At 28.4% G+C, this 17,789-nt stretch overlaps 6 protein-coding genes across 6 annotated transcripts; 1 reads left to right on the top strand and 5 right to left on the bottom strand.

The window, feature by feature from the left end:
* Positions 1-201: 201 nt before the first annotated feature.
* Positions 202-2,847, bottom strand: OCT59_020399 (uncharacterized protein). Its single transcript, XM_025313566.2, has 6 exons — positions 2,725-2,847; positions 2,520-2,653; positions 2,006-2,450; positions 1,548-1,883; positions 1,303-1,465; positions 202-1,223 (listed from the first exon to the last, which is right to left on the bottom strand). Exons 1-6 carry the CDS (start codon positions 2,756-2,758, stop codon positions 1,154-1,156), a joined length of 1,182 nt encoding a protein of 393 aa, XP_025187171.1. The 5' UTR covers positions 2,759-2,847; the 3' UTR covers positions 202-1,153.
* A 56-nt stretch (positions 2,848-2,903) lies between these two features.
* OCT59_020400 (uncharacterized protein) lies at positions 2,904-4,270 on the bottom strand. The gene is made up of 4 exons (XM_025313567.2): positions 3,955-4,270; positions 3,781-3,850; positions 3,454-3,691; positions 2,904-3,381 (listed from the first exon to the last, which is right to left on the bottom strand). Exons 1-4 carry the CDS (start codon positions 4,244-4,246, stop codon positions 3,361-3,363), a joined length of 621 nt encoding a protein of 206 aa, XP_025187172.2. The 5' UTR covers positions 4,247-4,270; the 3' UTR covers positions 2,904-3,360.
* On the bottom strand, positions 4,271-6,507 carry OCT59_020401 (uncharacterized protein). The gene is made up of 7 exons (XM_025313568.2): positions 6,362-6,507; positions 6,121-6,274; positions 5,919-6,022; positions 5,738-5,840; positions 5,555-5,641; positions 5,309-5,473; positions 4,271-5,224 (listed from the first exon to the last, which is right to left on the bottom strand). Exons 1-7 carry the CDS (start codon positions 6,371-6,373, stop codon positions 4,752-4,754), a joined length of 1,098 nt encoding a protein of 365 aa, XP_025187173.2. The 5' UTR covers positions 6,374-6,507; the 3' UTR covers positions 4,271-4,751.
* A 3,304-nt stretch (positions 6,508-9,811) lies between these two features.
* OCT59_020402 (uncharacterized protein) lies at positions 9,812-11,431 on the top strand. The gene has a single exon (XM_066149156.1). It carries the CDS (start codon positions 9,842-9,844, stop codon positions 11,231-11,233), a length of 1,392 nt encoding a protein of 463 aa, XP_065990099.1. The 5' UTR covers positions 9,812-9,841; the 3' UTR covers positions 11,234-11,431.
* A 1,774-nt stretch (positions 11,432-13,205) lies between these two features.
* Positions 13,206-14,594, bottom strand: OCT59_020403 (uncharacterized protein; the record flags this gene model as incomplete). The annotated part of the gene is made up of 1 exon (XM_025324280.1): positions 13,206-14,594. The coding sequence occupies one exon, from the start codon at positions 14,592-14,594 to the stop codon at positions 13,206-13,208; it is 1,389 nt and encodes a 462-aa protein (XP_025187175.1).
* A 914-nt stretch (positions 14,595-15,508) lies between these two features.
* Positions 15,509-17,426, bottom strand: OCT59_020404 (uncharacterized protein). The gene has a single exon (XM_025313570.2). The coding sequence runs from the start codon at positions 17,375-17,377 to the stop codon at positions 15,974-15,976; it is 1,404 nt and encodes a 467-aa protein (XP_025187176.2). The 5' UTR covers positions 17,378-17,426; the 3' UTR covers positions 15,509-15,973.
* Positions 17,427-17,789: the final 363 nt, after the last annotated feature.

Genomic DNA, 17,789 nt, shown 5'->3' on the forward strand with positions numbered 1-17,789 from the left:
GACTAAAATATATCATTGATTTTATTTGGGTTGACCAGAATTATGAGTTGGACCTGATTATAGTCACAAAAAAAGAAACAATATTGCTATTTTAAAATATGCTATATAAAAAATTTTAAAAATTTGGTACAAAAGACAAAAATGAAATAAGATTGATTAAACCCAAATATAGATAATTAATCAATCTAAAATTTATACTGTGCATTATTTTAATCAGTTATTTTCTAAACAAAGTTTACTTGACAATTAATTACGTAAATTATTTGTTACATTATTCCAAGAGACAGGTTTTCTACAAAAAAAAAAGAGCTGAAAAATTAGCATTTTTTTATTAAATTGAATTATTTTCATTATTATATACCTTGGATTATTACGAGTGTTTTTAAAGTAAATAAGCACACATGTAAGAAAGAATTCTTTCCACCAAGAAAGATTCCGTAAAAATCGTGAAGAGTATCCATATTTGATTGCGGGTTGAATTTTTCATTTTGTCCCCATAATTTTCTAAAATCATTAAGGCCTATCGCTGGACGCTGGTCTGTTTGAACATTATTATCTTATCCGTTATTGTTAGCTGATGTATTATTAATGACTGATAGCTTCTTCCATAACTACATCTGGGCGGATGTCTGTATAGTTGTTGAGAGAGCCGTTTGTAAGAATTCTATAGTTAATGTATTATCTAAAATAAGAGATCAAAATATAAATATTTCGCGCGAAGAAATTTGCTAAACTGTTTGTTTACTCGATTATTTTGTCTTAAATTGATTTTATTCGCAATTTCCGGATTGAACAGAATTATGAGCTATAAAATTGTAGGATCTGATTAAATATACAATTCTAATAATAATGATCACAAAAAAAAAAATAAATAAAATAAATAATATTACTATTTTGAAATATATTATTATATAAAAAATTTGGTTATTTTACAATACTTATAATAAAGTTAAAGTAAAGAAAAAAGTAGAAGTGATATTAATTAAACCAATTGTAGTACTTTTACCCAAAATAATTCAAATAGCTAATCGATCTAAAATATACACATTATTTTATTTGTCACTAATTAATTATACTCTATTCTTCAAATTTAAGAATTGTTACAAATTTTCTTATGACAATTAATTACATAAAAAAAGTAAGGATAGATAAATTAATTGTTACTTCCGCTATTTTGTCCATTATTATTATTCCAAGAGAGATAGGTATGATCTCCAAGTTTCCTACAAAAAGAGTTGAAAATTAGCAATTTATTTTTAATATAATAATTATATTAACTGCAAACTTTTAATTATAATATACCTTGGTTTGTACAAGTGTCTTAAAGTAAATAAGCACCCAAGTACTACACAAATAACTCCAACAACTATATAAGCCCAACCCAGGAAAGAATTTTTTCCACCAAGAAAAGAGACCGTAGAAATTACGAGAGATTTAGTACCTCCATATTTGGTTACAGGAAATACTTTTAAAAAAAATTATAATTGTGAATAAATATCACTTCTGTATACCAATTTTCAAAATTTTTTCATAAATTTATTACTTACGATATTGAATTTCAACTTGATATCGGCCCATTTTCATTGTATCTTTTTCATTTTTTCCCCATAATTTTCTAAAATCAGGAAGACCTGCAGTGCGCATCCAAACTTGAAAATGTTCATCTTCTGCAATGTTAGGTGGAGGAAATTGTTCGGTATAAGTACCATTTGGGTATCTTTCAACCCAATCCAAAGGAGGGCGAATTTGATCAATGGTGTATTTAGTTTTGCCATATTTCTCTTTATCAGATGGCCATGCAATACCCTTTGGTGAAAATTCATAGGATTCATTTTGAGCATCAGAACCAGGCAAATTAAGAAGAATTGGGGGAATGAATGAATCTAAAAAAACCAATTTATAAGATTTGGATTAGATGGTTAAAATTTTAAAAATGTAATTGTCTGTTTTTGTGTATATAACTTATCGCTCATTGATTCGTATATAATGAATGAGTAAAAATTACCATTAAATAATGAGTTGGCAATAAGTCCACAAGGATAGATGATTTTGTCACCAACGACATCCATTGGTTTACAACTTCCAGCTTTAAGAGTAGCAGCAGATACAGCTTCACCTTTTAGTTGATTAGCATCAAAACTTTTAACATATCTTCTATGATTTTGATAAAAATTTGTTAACCTGTAATACATGAAAACTGGAGGTTTCAAATTCACTGGTAAATTAAATTGAATTAAACAATTCCAAATTTCTCTAGTTCCTGTTGGATCATATTCTAATGGAAGCTTTTTAACAATCCTAGCCCATTGTGCGTTTAAATCTGAATTAGAAAATGAAGACGTAATATCATCAGCTGGTATTGGTTCGAATTTGGGATTTTGGCCCAAAGGATCATCTGGTGCTGGTGGTCTTTGATCGCAAAAAGTGTAATCGAATTGTAACTCATTAACCTATAATAAAATAATAACATTTTGAGTAGAAGCTTTTTAAAAAATTTCAAAGATTTAAGTTCTACTCACACTATTACTAGCATAAAGTAATAGACCACCAAGTGGAGCAAAGATGATTCCAATAATGAAAAATGTTGGAAGAACAGTTTTTGGTGTAAGAATCGGCTGCCATGCCTTTAAACGTTGTTGTTTAAAAGCAGTGTCTACAAGAAATTTCAAAAAGAATTATTTATCATATTATTAAGAGATGGTTATAGATGTTAAGAGAACTTACTTGCGGGTTTACGGCTCTTTGTTTCTGGAGCCATTTGTAAAGAAAGAAAGGATAATGGAATTTATTATTAAACGCGGAAAATTAGAAAAAAAACCTACACGAGAGTGTGGCACAATAAAAAACGAGTTTATCTAATAGTTTTCACACAGTACTTAAGTATTAGCGAGAGCCTCCATGATGTATTACAAATGCAGTTTATTTACTATACCTTGAAATTGTATTTTAGAAAAGATCTACCAACCCTTACCATACCAACCTACCGCAGTATCTTCCCCTGTTTCCCCCCATAAATTTTGTTAACAAAATTAGGAAATCAATGACAACATTTTTTGATTTATTTTAAAATTAGACAGACTCCCAAATAATGAGATGATATAATTCTAAAAAAAATTGCTAGTTATTATAATTAGATGGTCCTCCATTTTTGTATAAATTTTTCCGTGAATGATATGCATTTTTTGATTAAAATTCTATACTGTATATCTGATAATTATATACACACGAAAAGGGTCATATGCTATATCATGCTAACACCGCATATCTTTGATCTACAAATTAGATTTATGACCACCACATAAAGAATCAAAACGCTAAATTTTTATTTTATTTACTATTAAAAAATATGTCTAGAATTTCTCAATGTATCATGAATTGTTCCTATATTATAGAAGAAAAATGAATCAACAAAAGTTTTATTTTTAAATCCACAAACAAGTAGTTTAATCTCACCAATTCCTTGACTTCATTAAGACATTTTTCTAAACTTTCTTTGTATTCAAGGTTATTATCTTCATTTTTACGATCAGGAACAATCATGACAACACTTGTTGGACGTTTAGTTGCACATGAAAATCCAAGATCAGCTCGAGATGGAATGAAAATATAGGGTATTTCATTATCCTCACATAAAACTGGAATATGTGAAATCACATCCATTGGAGAAACATCCCCAGCCATCACGACCAACCTTATTTTTAGCAGTGCAATATAAAATTTAGTTTGGGAAGGTTAAGCATCCTGGTCAATGAACAAACCAATGAATTATAAAATGCTTACCCTTTTTGCTGTTTACTTATAGCTTTTACGGTTTCCTTAACGCCACGTCTACAATGTCGTTGTCTTGCAGCTAATTGATTTAAATTGATTGGAAATTTTTACAAATGCTCATCACTCGCTTCAAAAATATTTATTAACAAATCACTAATTTCTCTTATATATAAATATAATTACCTTTCCTGATTACTATCATTATTTCTCGAGTTAATTTCTCAGATGCTAACGGTTGTGCAAAAGGTATTAAAGCTCTTAAGTCGTAATGTACAATTAAACCCTTGTCTGATTTTGTTTCCGCTGGGGTTATAGTTGGAGTTGGTCCTGTAGAGACTGGTGATATGACATCAACTTCCATTACATTATCTTCTTTATTTTTTGAAGAATGCTTTTCTTTTTTTTCTTTATGAGTTTTTTCTTTCTTTTCTTTCTTTTCTTTCTTAGATTTAGACTCTTTCTTTTCTTTAGCCATTTTTTTTTTTAACAGAGTTAGATTGATTGATAAAAAACAGAGTTTATTATGCTTATAATGCTTATGTAAAATTTGCGTAACAATGATATTCTTCACGTGATATTAATATATTAAATTGTTATTTTTTCAATTATGAAATAATCTTAAAGCATTTAAATAATTTAAATAAGTAATCTATAGTATATATACAACTGTGAAAATCTAGACTAATTTTGAAATATCTACTTTTTCCATATATTCTTTTAATAATTATTTAAACTTATGAAAAGACTTACAAAAACCATAAAGTTATTTTTATTTGAAATTTTTTTTTTTTTTTACACTATAGATATCATCTATAGGATACAACTGCACTGACTCACATCACCAATTTTTAAAACAAATAAATAAGCGAAAAGCTCAATAAAAAGAATAAACGGTTCGTTAAAATATATGATGACGGTAATGAAAAAGTTAAATGATAATGCGAGAGAGACTCACTTTTATAGGACTCTCTCGATCATAATCATTTCACCAAGATCTTGAACTCCAAGCGCTTGATCTGTTTCTTTGTCAGTGTACGCCTACAAAGAGAACACACTTTTTGAGATTTCAAAGCGGTTGAGATGCAATCTCGACAAAAAATATGTCCACAAGGCGTAAATGAAACATCTTTTGGAAAATCAAGACAAATCGCGCACTTGAGTTGAAGACCTTTTGATGGTAAAGGAGAAGTTGCAGAAGTAAGATCTTCTGCCGAAGAGTCATCATCAATGATAATTATCTCTGGGGGTGAGTGATTATTATTGTTAGAATTTTTATAGGAAGAGTTGACGGCGGTTGAATGGGTATTCGGAGAGAAGATTACTGGCGAGGACGTTAAATCCACAATATTGTTCGGATATGGATCCGCAGCATTGTTGCTGGGGTAAGAAGGAGGAGAGGAGAGGTCTACCACTTCTATTTCGGGAGTCCTAGAACGATCAGCAAGGGATAATACTGAACGAATAGGAGGTAAGGTTATTCCACCATGCGCAGAATTTTCTTGCGGCAAAGAAATAGGAGGCAAAGTTACTACTCCACCAGTGTTGTTTCCAGTAGTAGGTAAATTAAACGGCTGTAGATATGAAGAAGAATCCTGAATTGTTTCCGATTCTGCGGTCTGTAGGATTGTAGGAAGTGGCGAGTCACTTCTATAAGGTGGTGGTAGGATAATAATCGGATAAGCGTCTTGTTCACTTCGAGATACTAAAATTTAATAACAAATTTTGTTATATGATTTTTTTTTTTAGTCAATTTAAATCTAATACATATAAGATGGGTTTATACCTCCTTCTTCTGCTCTTATTGCCCTACGTTTATTAGGTCTTGATATTGGTCCTGAAGAATTATTGTATGAAGTAGACGATTCCGGTTCTATAATTGAAAGATAATGAGTAATGCATAATTTCTAAATTTGAAATTTGAGAACCATACAATTATAATGAAACATTTATTGATAAACAAGAATACCATCTAACTCTGCCCTTTCTTGTGTTCTTTTATTTTGGCGTGATGTTCGTATTCGAGTTGAAGAACTTTCAATATCAGTATCTCCTTCTGAAGAGGAAGGAACCTAAAAGTGAGAATAAATAACATTATATGATTATTAACAATTAACAATTAACATCAATCGCGCAAGTATTCATCGTACTTTGTAAGTAACGGCACGAGGAACTGTACGTCGAAGTCTACGCATGCGTTGTAACTCAGGATCGGGTTCTATTAAATTTTGTGATTGGCTTGGCAATGACAAACCTATAAAAGATAAAATATTTATAATCAACATTTTAAATTTACAATAACACAAAAAAATTGATCATAACAAAATATCATTTAAAAATTATAAAACCAACCATATACATCTTGCATTGGCTCAATCGGTTCTTGTCTTTTTTTCTGCGCTCTGGTTGTAACCCTAACTCTTCTACTTGTCGCAGTTTCCGTTACTCTATTAAGGTTATAACTTTCATGTGAACTACTTTGTTCTGGGAAAGCATTAGTAGTTTGCTTTTGATTGAAATTAATAAGAAAGTAAATTAAAACAGTTATTTAGAGAGTATAAAAAAAAAAAACAAAAACATTCTAAATCTTTACCCGTGAGCCCATTCTTTTTATAATTTATTTTGCAAAAAGACAGTTTGACCCTCCAGTTCAAGAAACTCAAGAGAAAATATATTTTATAAAATACAGGTAATGTGCAATCTGAAGTTATGAATAAACAACAGCTTTAAGAGAACAACAAAAAAAAAAATAAATTTAGTTCCGATATTCTTGAAAATTTCAAGTATATTGCATAAGGTTACACGAGGTATACGAATTATTACAGGACAACTCTTCGATAATAATAATTATAGTCAGTCACAAGGGATCATAGAAAAAAACCAAATATGGTATTATAATTTCAATGTATGCTTATCATTATATATGATACTGAAGAGGTTTTTCTCATTACTATAAACACGTAAAATTATTTGTCGCGTTGTTTTTAAATTTTTAAATTGTTAGTATTGATATTATTGATATTTGATATTATTTGATGGGATTTAAATCAAATCATTATTGATTATCAAAACTCGCGAATTTCGATATAAACCCCTACTCCCCTAGTTTAGCTGAGCTTTATGGATTTGAATTACCGATTTTACCGGTATGGTTAACAAACGTTCTTTGGATTTTGGGACTATATTTTATAAATAAATGAATTATTTAAATATTTTGAAATTGCAAGAATGCTTATAATTTTTTACAAGAACGTTAAAAATCGTTTCTAGAATACAATCACTAATCAATAAATTAACAAAACTTTAAAATTAAAAAAAAATCCCTGAAAATTCTTTCCTTTTTATAACTAATAACTAAATCTATTTAAAATTCTTATAATCTTTAACTAATTCTAAATTTCCAATACTTACGTCAATATTACACACGTTGGTCATTTTTCCTGTACGATCATGTGGACATTCTTACTATAAATTTATATCATAATGAAATTATTTTCTTTAGTTTTTTAAATAATAATAAATATTTGTATCTAAATAATAATATAGTAAAGATAATTATAAACAGTTAATAGTAGTTAATAATTTATATTTATTTATTTATTTAAAATATAATTAAACCTAAACCTTTGCAAGATTCTAATAGAGTAGTTAAAAATAAAAGAAACATAAATGCAATTTATAATTTTAATATTAAAAATTACAAACATTTAATAGAATTATTGAAATTTTTAAAAATCTAAATATAATTTAAAAACAATTTGTCAATATTTCTATTATTATTATATGTTATGAATTCGGTGATATAATAATATTCAAACCGTCGGTAATTAATGTATTACGATCTCGACGGCATCTACTATTTTTTTACCATATATTTCTACTCCTTTTTAACTTTAATAAGAAGAAACCTGTGCGTATTAGTATGTATTGATTTTGTTGTTGAGTTTGCATCAATTCGGTGTTATTCTTTTTACTATTATGGGAAAATAGTGATAATTGTAATAATAATGGACTCATTATTCTTGTACTTGTGTTTAGGGGGGCGGTTAAAAATATTGGTCACCCCGCAGGAGTGACACTTTTATCCCACATATATCAATAACTAGGTTATTGCATGGGTCGACAACCATAATATCGACACTGTAAAAATCCCAAAGTTCACGGTAATTTTAAAAATGCAGTGGCGCAGTAGCGGTTCTTAATTAAAATATAATTTGATTCAAAATATTTGTAAATTTTATTAATACCAATGCAAATTTTATTAATAAATTTTATTAATATTAACTAACGTTACTATATTATTAATGAAAATTAAAAGAACCTTTTTTTTTTATTTTAATTAAAAGGACTATGTACTAAATTACTAATCTATCTTCTAAAATTAGAAACAATTGCACTGGGGATCCCTATGCGTCGAACAAGTTATTATATATAGTAAAAGTATATAATAAGTAAAACTTATTAAAGGATTAATACTGGGGATTAATATATGAAAATATGATTGCAAACATATTCGATACTTATTTAATATTTAGCCGATAATAGCCATTAACAGTCCGTAAAATAATCTTTCATATATGGTAAATATTGCATTATTTAATTTAGAGGCGTATTCTAAATTTGGTAAATAATCGTCTTAATGTCATTTAAGTACCGTAATACAAAATATTTCTATAGAATTTTTTTTTTCATTCATTCCCATTCATTCTCAAAAAATGATAGAGACTTAAGATTATTAATAAAATAATTACATGGTTCTATAGCATTTTAGTAACAAGGTCAGAAGTATTTAATAGATTACGGATGAAAGAACGTTATAAAAACAAAATTTCTTTTCCAAAATTAGTTCTTCTGTAATAAAAATATTTACACTGGTTCAATAAAAAAGAGTCTTTAAATAAAAATAATATAATTGAAGCTTGACTTTTTACAATTATCAAACCTTCAGGAATTTATTATTAAAACTATTAAAAAATGCGGATTATATGGAAAATTATTCACCAGAATTATTTTCAAAAGCTGTAGAAATAATACCATTATCAGAAGATAATATTATCTAAATTCATTGATTGAAGAGTACATTGAATTTGTTCGATTATCTACAGTATCTTTTATCTTACATGTATGAAAAAGAAAAACCTTTTATCGTTCTAAGTATATTAAGTTTTCGATCTAGTGTTATCCTTTGCAGCAAAACAAGTTTCTAGTGATGCACATGAAACCCTTAAACAAATGGGTACTTCAGCCCAAGTAGAAAACAAATCTATTACTGTTTAACAAAAAGTTGCAAAGAATTAAAGCTTTGATAGTTCGAATAAAAGAATATAATAGTACCATCAAAATTGTCCCGTCCAATATAATTATAGATGTCTATCGATAAATAGCAATTTCAAGTGAAATTCGAGGAATACCAACACTCAAAGAATCAGATTATGTTTTAGATGAATCAACATGTAGAGAAGCTTATTATTGAGGCACCAAATAGTTGTGGACTTCAAAGTGTTAGAACTAAAGACGCTTTTAGCCAATAAAGAAATTTTTGGGATGTCTACTGGATGGGTATTAGGTTCCTGTGGTAATGTTCATAATTCTAATACGGTGTCATGTTATTGTTCGCAGTTTCAAAATGATAACATATGAACGAAAGAATTTGTATTTTTTCAGTTAATGGTACAAAGTATTCGGAAGTATCAGGTAGAATAAATTACCACTCTTATCCAGTTGTAATATTACGTCATCCTCATCGAAAAAGTTAAACTGTATTATCATTTATACTTATTTTGGAATTTTTTTGCTTCAACATATTATAATATTCTATTATTTTATTAATATGAAAAACAGCGTATTAAAAAAAATGAAATTTGTAATGATAAGAAAATTACTATATTCTTTCATGTGCTTGGGTAAGCCTTCCACATATCTAATTAGAAACCAACTGAATCATAGTACTCTGAATTTGGTAAATATTGACATAATTACGCTAGATGTGATATCATACCATCTATACTTAATAAATATGGTCTAGTTTTATTTTTAAAGGATCGCTTTTTTCTCATTCCTATTCATTCTCAAAATGACAAGGGGATATTCATTAGAACAAGATTTAAAGTTATTAATAGATAATCCAAAATATAGTGATGTAGAAATATTATGTGAGGATGAAAAGAAATTACATGGTTCTAGAGCAATTTTAGCAGCAAGGTCAGAAGTATTTGACAGATTACTTTACAATGGGACGAAAGAAAACCAAATTTCTTTTCCAAAAATTAATTTTTCTGGAATGAAAATAATATTAGAATATATTTATACTGGTTCAGTTAAAAAAGAATCTATAAATAAAAACAATATAATTGAAGCTTTTCATGCTGCGGAATATTTTCAATTACCGAATCTTCAAGAATTTATTATGAAAACTGTTAAAAGTGCTCTAGAAAATAATTACGTGAATAATTATTCACCAGAATTATTATCCAAAGCTGTGAAAATAATGCCATTATCAGAAGATAATGTTATTATAAATTTATTGGTTGAAGCGGTATCAATTATACCATTAAATACTATTGAATTTGGTCGATTATCTATCACAGCACTTCAGCATCTTTTATCATGTACGCATGGAAAAGAAAAATCTTTTGTCACTCCAGAATATGAAGTTTTCCGATATAGTGCTATTCTCGCAGCGAAACAAGTTTCTAATGATGCATATGAAACTCTTATGGAAAGGTTGCCAATTTTTGAACAAATAAAAAATTCAATACAAGCATCAAATAAACTTATAACTGATCATCAAAAAGTCGCAAAAGAATTAGAGCCTTTGACAAAATTTATTGATTTTAGCCGAATAAAAGGACAAATTTTAACAGATATTATTGAACCCTTAGAAATTGCTCCATCGAAAATAATTATGGATGTTTATCGGCAAATAGCTAAATTAAATAATTTAAATTCAAGTGAAATTCGAGGAATACTACCAACAATTTACGTTTGGGATGAATCAGCATGTGGGTCGGACCTTATTATTGAGGATAATGGAAAATTTGTATACGGTAAGAATAATGCACACCAAATTGTTAGAGCTAAAAGGATACTGGATAATAAAGGAATTTTTGAATGGGATGTTATTATTGAAAAATTTTGTAAAGATGCTTGGATTGGAGTATGTGCAACAGAAAATTTTAATTACGAAACCTGGCCAGGAAATCAACCTACCGGATGGATATTGGGTACAAATGGTTATTCTTATAATTCTGGTAAGAGGACATTATATTGTCCATCGTTTCAAAATGATAACGTAAAAGTAACAGTTCATTTAAATATGAATGAAAGAACTTGCGCTTTTTCAGTCAATGGTACAAAATATCCAGTAGTATCAAATTGGAATAATTTACCATCAAAACTTTATCCAGTAGCATCATTACATTATCCTGGTCGCCTTCGGATTCAGCCTTATCAATTTTTATTATAATTCTTGAAAAATTGATTAATTCATATGACGTTCGCGGTTCTATTACCTTTTGCTCGATAATTAAAATTTAAATGATTTGAAAAAAAAAACAAATTACTTCTTTATTTAGTCCTTAATATATATCAGTAAATAGTAATATTTCTATGTATAACGTTCCCTTAGATAATATAAATTAATTTATCTACTTTTGAAATGTTTAACTAATTGCTTACTTATGGTCGATAATATCAAGTATAAAAACTTACCGGCTTACCGTGTAAAATGATAAATTCATTGTCTAAAAACTATCAAAGTTTTAAGTGAGATCGTGTCCACTAAAAACTTATATATAGATGGTGGAGATTTTTTAAAATCTTATGTTCGTATCTTTGAAGAATCTATTAAAATTATGAAGAATTGCACTACATTCATTGTTTTCAATACCAGTAATGACAATTCTTGTTATTTTTTTTTTTAATGGATACTGATTCTTGATTTAAAAGAGAATTTATTAACTTCCTCTTTATCTGGAAAACAAGTGAGATAATCCAATTTAAATCAAATCAAATATTGTATCTTGTTCATTACTTGATAAAACAAGTTATCAAATCTCCTTCTTCTTGTCACTTTATTATTAACCCCATAATCCGATAATTTTAATCATACTATATTAAGGTTATAATGCAGGCTACATTACATAATTTCTTTTCCAGAGCTTTTACTCCAGTGAGATTTCGGAAAAAATGATATTACGTTTTGGGTAAACTATAAAAAATTCTTCTATCGCACAAGTCTATTATACAATACCTCGTTTCTAAATCTAGACGTGACAACCTCGAAAACTGTATAAGAAATACATTTATTTTTCTTAATACTATCGTTATTATTTGGCGCTGAATGATGATGACAGGTTTAAGTGATGACGTTCACCTTTCATTAATCATATACTATACGTTACCGACAATAATGGCAATGGAATTCGCGACTCTTCAAGGAATTTCTGCACCATTATTATAGTCAATGAGATGGGACAGGGAGCTACAGCTTGCTGCGAAATGAAAATGAATGGCGGAAAATTCGGATCGTTAACAATACGCTGTTGAAATAGTTATAACTATAATAATGATGCAAGTTTTATCTAGCTTTTTAGGATTATTTCCAAAATTAATGAAAATGCTATTCCTAAAGAATTTCTTATTAATGGAGTTTGAATTTTCTTAAAATTGTGAAAAATTTTATTAATTCATTGATTATTAAATTGAAAACCATACGGAAGGTTTCCGTTTCAAATATAATAAAAATAGAGTAGATGTTTCAAGGAGTCTATCTATATAATGAAGGGTAAAAGTCACCACATTTTCGAAATTTTCTAAAGTATTTTAATTGTTTTCATAATAATTCGCAGCACGAAAAGCTTTCTATTTTATTTAGATTCTTTTTAATTGAACCGGTATAACTATGTATTCTAGAATAATTTTTCTTTTAGAAGAATAGATTTTTGTAAAATAATTTGATTGTAAAATACTTTTGACTTTCCGCTAAAATTTTTCTAAACCACATTCTTGCATATTACATATTTATATAATATTTACATATAATTTTTACTAATTTTTACTAACTAGTAAATTCTTTATTTAAAAATCATTTAATAATATAGCTCGCATTTTAATTCTATCATTACATATTTATATATTTCTATATTTATTAGATTAACCTTCTCGTCATATCTGAGAATGAAAAAACGATTTTAATATGAAAGATTTCAATATTATACAAAGAAGACAGAAGACATCAAAAAAATTTGGAAAAAATTTGTCGCACATTTCATCGCCTCAAATATAAATATATATTATCTCTCTTTCATATTAGTAAAAACAAATAAAATTACATTTTTGTTATTCTAATAATATAAAATTCGAACGTTCAATGTTAATGAAAAGTATTTGCTATAAAAAAATTTTTCAATAATCATACTAATACATTTTTTCTTTAATTATCGAATTATTTGATAAGGCAGAATTCGAAGACGACCAGGATGACTTATTGATACTACTGGAAAAAGTTTTGACGGTAAATCCTTCACTGATATTTCCTTATACTTTGTACCATCAATTGAAAAAGCACAAGTTTTTTTATACATATTTAGGTGAACAGTTATTTTTGTATTATCCTTTCTAAATTGTAAACAATAATTTGATCCTTTATTAGAATTCTTAAAATGACCATAGGAACCTAATACCCAACCGGTAGATTGATATCCTGCCCGCTTTTCATAATCAAAATTTTCTGATGCACATACCCCAACCCAAGTATCAACACAATATTTTTCAATAATAACGTTCCATTCAAAAATTCCTTTATAATCTAATGGCATTTTAGCTCTAACACTTAGATGTCCACAACCATCCGGTGCATGCACAACTTTTCCATTGTCTTCAATTGATCCACATGCTGATTCATCCCAAACATAATCTGATTCTGTAAATTTATACATTGATATTCCTCGAACTCCACTAGGAAATAAATTATTTGATTTAGCTATCTGACGATAAACACTTACAATCATATTAGATGGAGTGATTTCTAATGGTTCGATAATATCGGATAAAATTTGACTTTCTATTTGACTAAAATCAATAAAATGAGCCAAAGGCTCCAATTCATTGGCAACTTTTTGATGACCAGTAATAGAATTATTACGTACTTGGTTTGAATCCTCTATTTGGTCTAAGGCCGGTAACTGTTCCATAAGAGTTTCATACGCACCATTAGAAACTTGTTTTGCTGCAAGAATAGCATTATATCGAAAAACTTCATATTCTGGAGTGGCAAAAGGTTTTTCTTTTTTATACGTGCAGGATAAAAGATGTCGAAGTGCTTTAATAGATAATCGATCAGGTTCAATAGTATCCAATGGTATAATTGATACCGTTTCAACCAATAAATTTAGAAGAATATTATTTTCTGATAATGACATTATATCCATAATTTTGGATAATAATTCTGGTGAATAATTTTCCAAATAATCCGCATTTTTAATAATATTCATAATAAATTCCTGAAGTGATGGTAATTTAAAATTATCTGCAGCATAATAAGTTTCAATTATGTTATTTTTATTTAAAGATTCTTTATTAATTGAACCAGTATAAATATATTCTAATATAATATTCATTACGAAAGAATTAATTTTTGGAAAAGAAATTTGGGTTTCTTTCATCCCACTATAAAGTAATCTGTCAAATACTTCAGACCTTGCCGCTAAAATTGCTCTAGAACCATATAATTTCTTTTCATTTTCACATAATATTTCTATATCGCTACATTTTTCATTATCTATTAATAATTTTAAATCTTGTTCTAACGAATATCCTCTCGTCATTTTTGAGAATGAGAGAATTTTTAACCACATAAAAAACGTACAATATGTCCAATAAATGTCAAGTAAATGTTCATAATAGGGTCGATTTTCCGAACAAAAAACCGACAGTGTTTGGACAATATTTTTTACAGGGATACTTATCACATGGTATTGACGCATCACAATTTAATTTCGAACTTAACAACCCTAAAAAAAAGTAGGATCAAAAGATCAGGCCAACCAAAACAAATCAAATCCAACCGAAAAACCCAACCGACCGGGACATAAACAGGCCTTATATTATCCATAATATTGCGAACAGGGCTTTTTCTTAAGAAATTTCAATTTTTAATAAAGAAAAATTCTTATTTCGTTATCTCAAATATATAGTACATTATCGCTATTCAATTAATAAAAATAATAGTGATTTATTATTCAATAATCAGAAATATATATGATTTTTTTCAAATATTCATAAATCAAACTTTACGATAAGGCAGAATTCGAATGCGAGCGGGACGCTATTATACATTATTATGTAGCCAAATGGGATCATGTTGTTTTTAACATACTGATATTTTTTAAATAAATTATTATTGCGTAAATATCTCTGATATTTTTGACGCATTACGTCATATAGATTATTATCACACATTTACTATGCTTTTCATATGGAACATGATCTTGGACGTCTGCATAATAACACAGTTATTAGGTAGGGGGGTTAAAATATCATCCGAACTGCTTCGCAGTTCGGTGATATTTCAACTCCCCTACCCAATAACTATTATATATTTGTTATAATTTAATACAAGATGCGGTGATTGAGAATTTTTAACCACATAAAAAACGTACAATATGTCCAATAAATGTCAAGTAAATGTTCAGAATAGGGTCTATTTTCCGAATAAAAAACCGACAGTGTTTGGACAATATTTTTTATAGGGATACCTATCACATGGTATTGACGCATCACAATTTAATTTCGAACTTAACAACCCTAAAAAAAGGTAGGATCAAAAGTTCGGGTTTAGTTTGTGTTGTACAAAAAAAACTAGGACAACCAAAACAAATAAAATCCAACCGAAAAACCCAACCGACCGGAAATAAAAAGGCCTTATATTATCCATGAGATCGCGAAATCGATCACCAATTTTTGGACCGGTATCAGCAACCAATTATCTAGGAGTACAGTACAAATCTGCGATCAATCCAGTCTGATCTAGAATTGAACAGGGCTTAAGTTTCGCGGTTTCTTAAGAAATTTCAAGTTTTTAATAAAGAAAAATTCTAATTTCATTATCTCAAAATATACGTTATCGCTATTCAATTAATAAAAGTAATTGTGATTTATTATTCAATAATCAGATATATATATGATTTTTTCAAACATTCATAAATCAAACTATACTATAAGGCAGAATTCGAATGCGAGCGTGACGGTATAATGATACTACTGGATAAAGTTTTGATGGTAATTCCTTCACTGATACTTCCTTATACTTTGTACCATCAACTGAAAAAGCGAAAGTTTTTTTATTCATATCTAGGTGAACAGTTATTTTTGTATTATTCTTTTTAAAGTGTGGACAATAATTTGATCTACCACCATTATAATCGCTAATATTACCATCTGTACCTAATGCCCTTGAAGTAGGTTGTCCCACCCACTTTTCATAATTAAAATTTTCTGATGCACATACCCCAACCCAAGTATTTACACAATGTGTTTCAATAATAACACTCCATTCAAAAATTCCTTTACAATTTAATGGCATCTTAGCTCTAACACATTGATGTTGTTCACAACCATTTGGTGCGTACACAACTTTTCCATTATCTTCAATAATAAGTTTCGATCCACACGCTGATTTATCCCAAACATAATCTGATTCTTTGAACTTATACATTGTAAATGGTATTCCTCGAATTTCACCTGAAACTAAATTACTTGATTTAGCCATTTTCCGATAAACATCCATAATTATTTTTGATGGAGCAATTTCTAAGGGTTCAATAATATCTGTTAAAATTTGTCCTTTTATTCGGCTAAAATTAATAAATTCAACCAAAGGCTCTAATTCTTTTGCGACTTTTTGATAATCAGGAATAAATTTATTCGATGCTTGTATTGAATTTTTTGTTTGTTCTAAGGCCGGTAACCGTTCCATAATAGCTTCATACGCATCATTAGAAACTTGTTTTGCTGCAAGAATAGCACTATATCGAAAAACTTCATATTCTGGAGTGGCAAAAGGTTTTTCCTTTTCATACGTGCAAGATAAAAGATATCGAAGTGCTTTAATAGATAATCGATCAGGTTCAATAGTATCCAATGGTATAATTGATACCGTTTCAACCAATAAATTTAGAAGAATATTATCTTCTGATAATGGCATTATACCCACAACTTTAGATAATAATTCTGGTGAATAATTTTCCAAATAATCCGCATTTTTAATAGTTGTCAAAATAATTTCCTTAAGAGATGGTAATTGGAAATAATCCGCAGCATAAAAGGTTTCAATTATATTATTTTTATTTAAAGATTCTTTTTTAATTGAACCAGTATAAATATATTCTAGTATAAATTTCATTACGGAAGAATTAATTTTTGGAAAAGAAATTTGGGTTTCTTTCGTCCCATTGTAAAGTAATCTGTCAAATACTTCTGACCTTGCTGCTAAAATTGCTCTAGAGCCATGTAATTTCTTTTCATTTTCACATAATATTACGAGATCACTATATTTTTCATTATCTATTAATAACCTTAAATCTTGTTCTAATGAATTTCCTCTCGTCATTTTTGAGAATGAAAATGAGAATGAGAATAAAAAAAAAAATATTAAGGCTAAGCATCTAAGTACGTAATAGTGCATCGGCATTTACCAAGTTTAGAATACCATGATCAACAGAAATTTCCCCTAAATTGGATACTCTGCTAGGACCCAGAAATATATATATAGGGGTCAGGTGATGAAAAAAATTTTTTACTATGAGCTGTACGCATTTTTTCAGGGCCGGAATTATGATAATGCCAGTCGGTTACTATAATAGGAAATAAAAGTCTGACTGGCATTATCAAAAATTATCTAAAAAAGGAAAGATTTTCATGACTTTTTTAGTTCAAAATATGCAAACTCAAACCTGACCCTTTTATATATATTTCTGGGTCCTACTCTTCTGCTGTTCAATTAATAAAATATTCAATAAATA

This window comes from Rhizophagus irregularis, chromosome 3 (genome assembly GCF_026210795.1).
Source record: "Rhizophagus irregularis chromosome 3, complete sequence".
NCBI lineage: Eukaryota > Fungi > Glomeromycota > Glomeromycetes > Glomerales > Glomeraceae > Rhizophagus > Rhizophagus irregularis.

Excerpts from the sequence above, each read along its gene's own strand:
- OCT59_020404 (XM_025313570.2), bottom strand. The coding sequence starts at position 17,377 with ATGACGAGAGGAAATTCATTAGAACAAGATTTAAGGTTATTAATAGAT.
- OCT59_020399 (XM_025313566.2), bottom strand. The coding sequence starts at position 2,758 with ATGGCTCCAGAAACAAAGAGCCGTAAACCCGCAA. Across the intron at positions 2,451-2,519 it reads TACTTTATGCTAGTAATAGT|GTTAATGAGTTACAATTCGA; the intron begins GTGAGTAGAACT and ends ATTTTATTATAG. Across the intron at positions 1,466-1,547 it reads TCAAGTTGAAATTCAATATC|TATTTCCTGTAACCAAATAT; the intron begins GTAAGTAATAAA and ends TTTTTTTAAAAG.
- OCT59_020401 (XM_025313568.2), bottom strand. Across the intron at positions 6,023-6,120 it reads GCCAATGCAAGATGTATATG|GTTTGTCATTGCCAAGCCAA; the intron begins GTTGGTTTTATA and ends TATCTTTTATAG. Across the intron at positions 5,474-5,554 it reads AATAAGAGCAGAAGAAGGAG|TATCTCGAAGTGAACAAGAC; the intron begins GTATAAACCCAT and ends ATTAAATTTTAG.
- OCT59_020400 (XM_025313567.2), bottom strand. The coding sequence starts at position 4,246 with ATGGCTAAAGAAAAGAAAGAGTCTAAATCTAAGAAAGAAAAGAAAGAA. Across the intron at positions 3,692-3,780 it reads ATAAGTAAACAGCAAAAAGG|GTTGGTCGTGATGGCTGGGG; the intron begins GTAAGCATTTTA and ends GCTAAAAATAAG. Across the intron at positions 3,382-3,453 it reads TTAATGAAGTCAAGGAATTG|GAACAATTCATGATACATTG; the intron begins GTGAGATTAAAC and ends TCTATAATATAG.
- OCT59_020402 (XM_066149156.1), top strand. The coding sequence starts at position 9,842 with ATGACAAGGGGATATTCATTAGAACAAGATTTAAAGTTATTAATAGAT.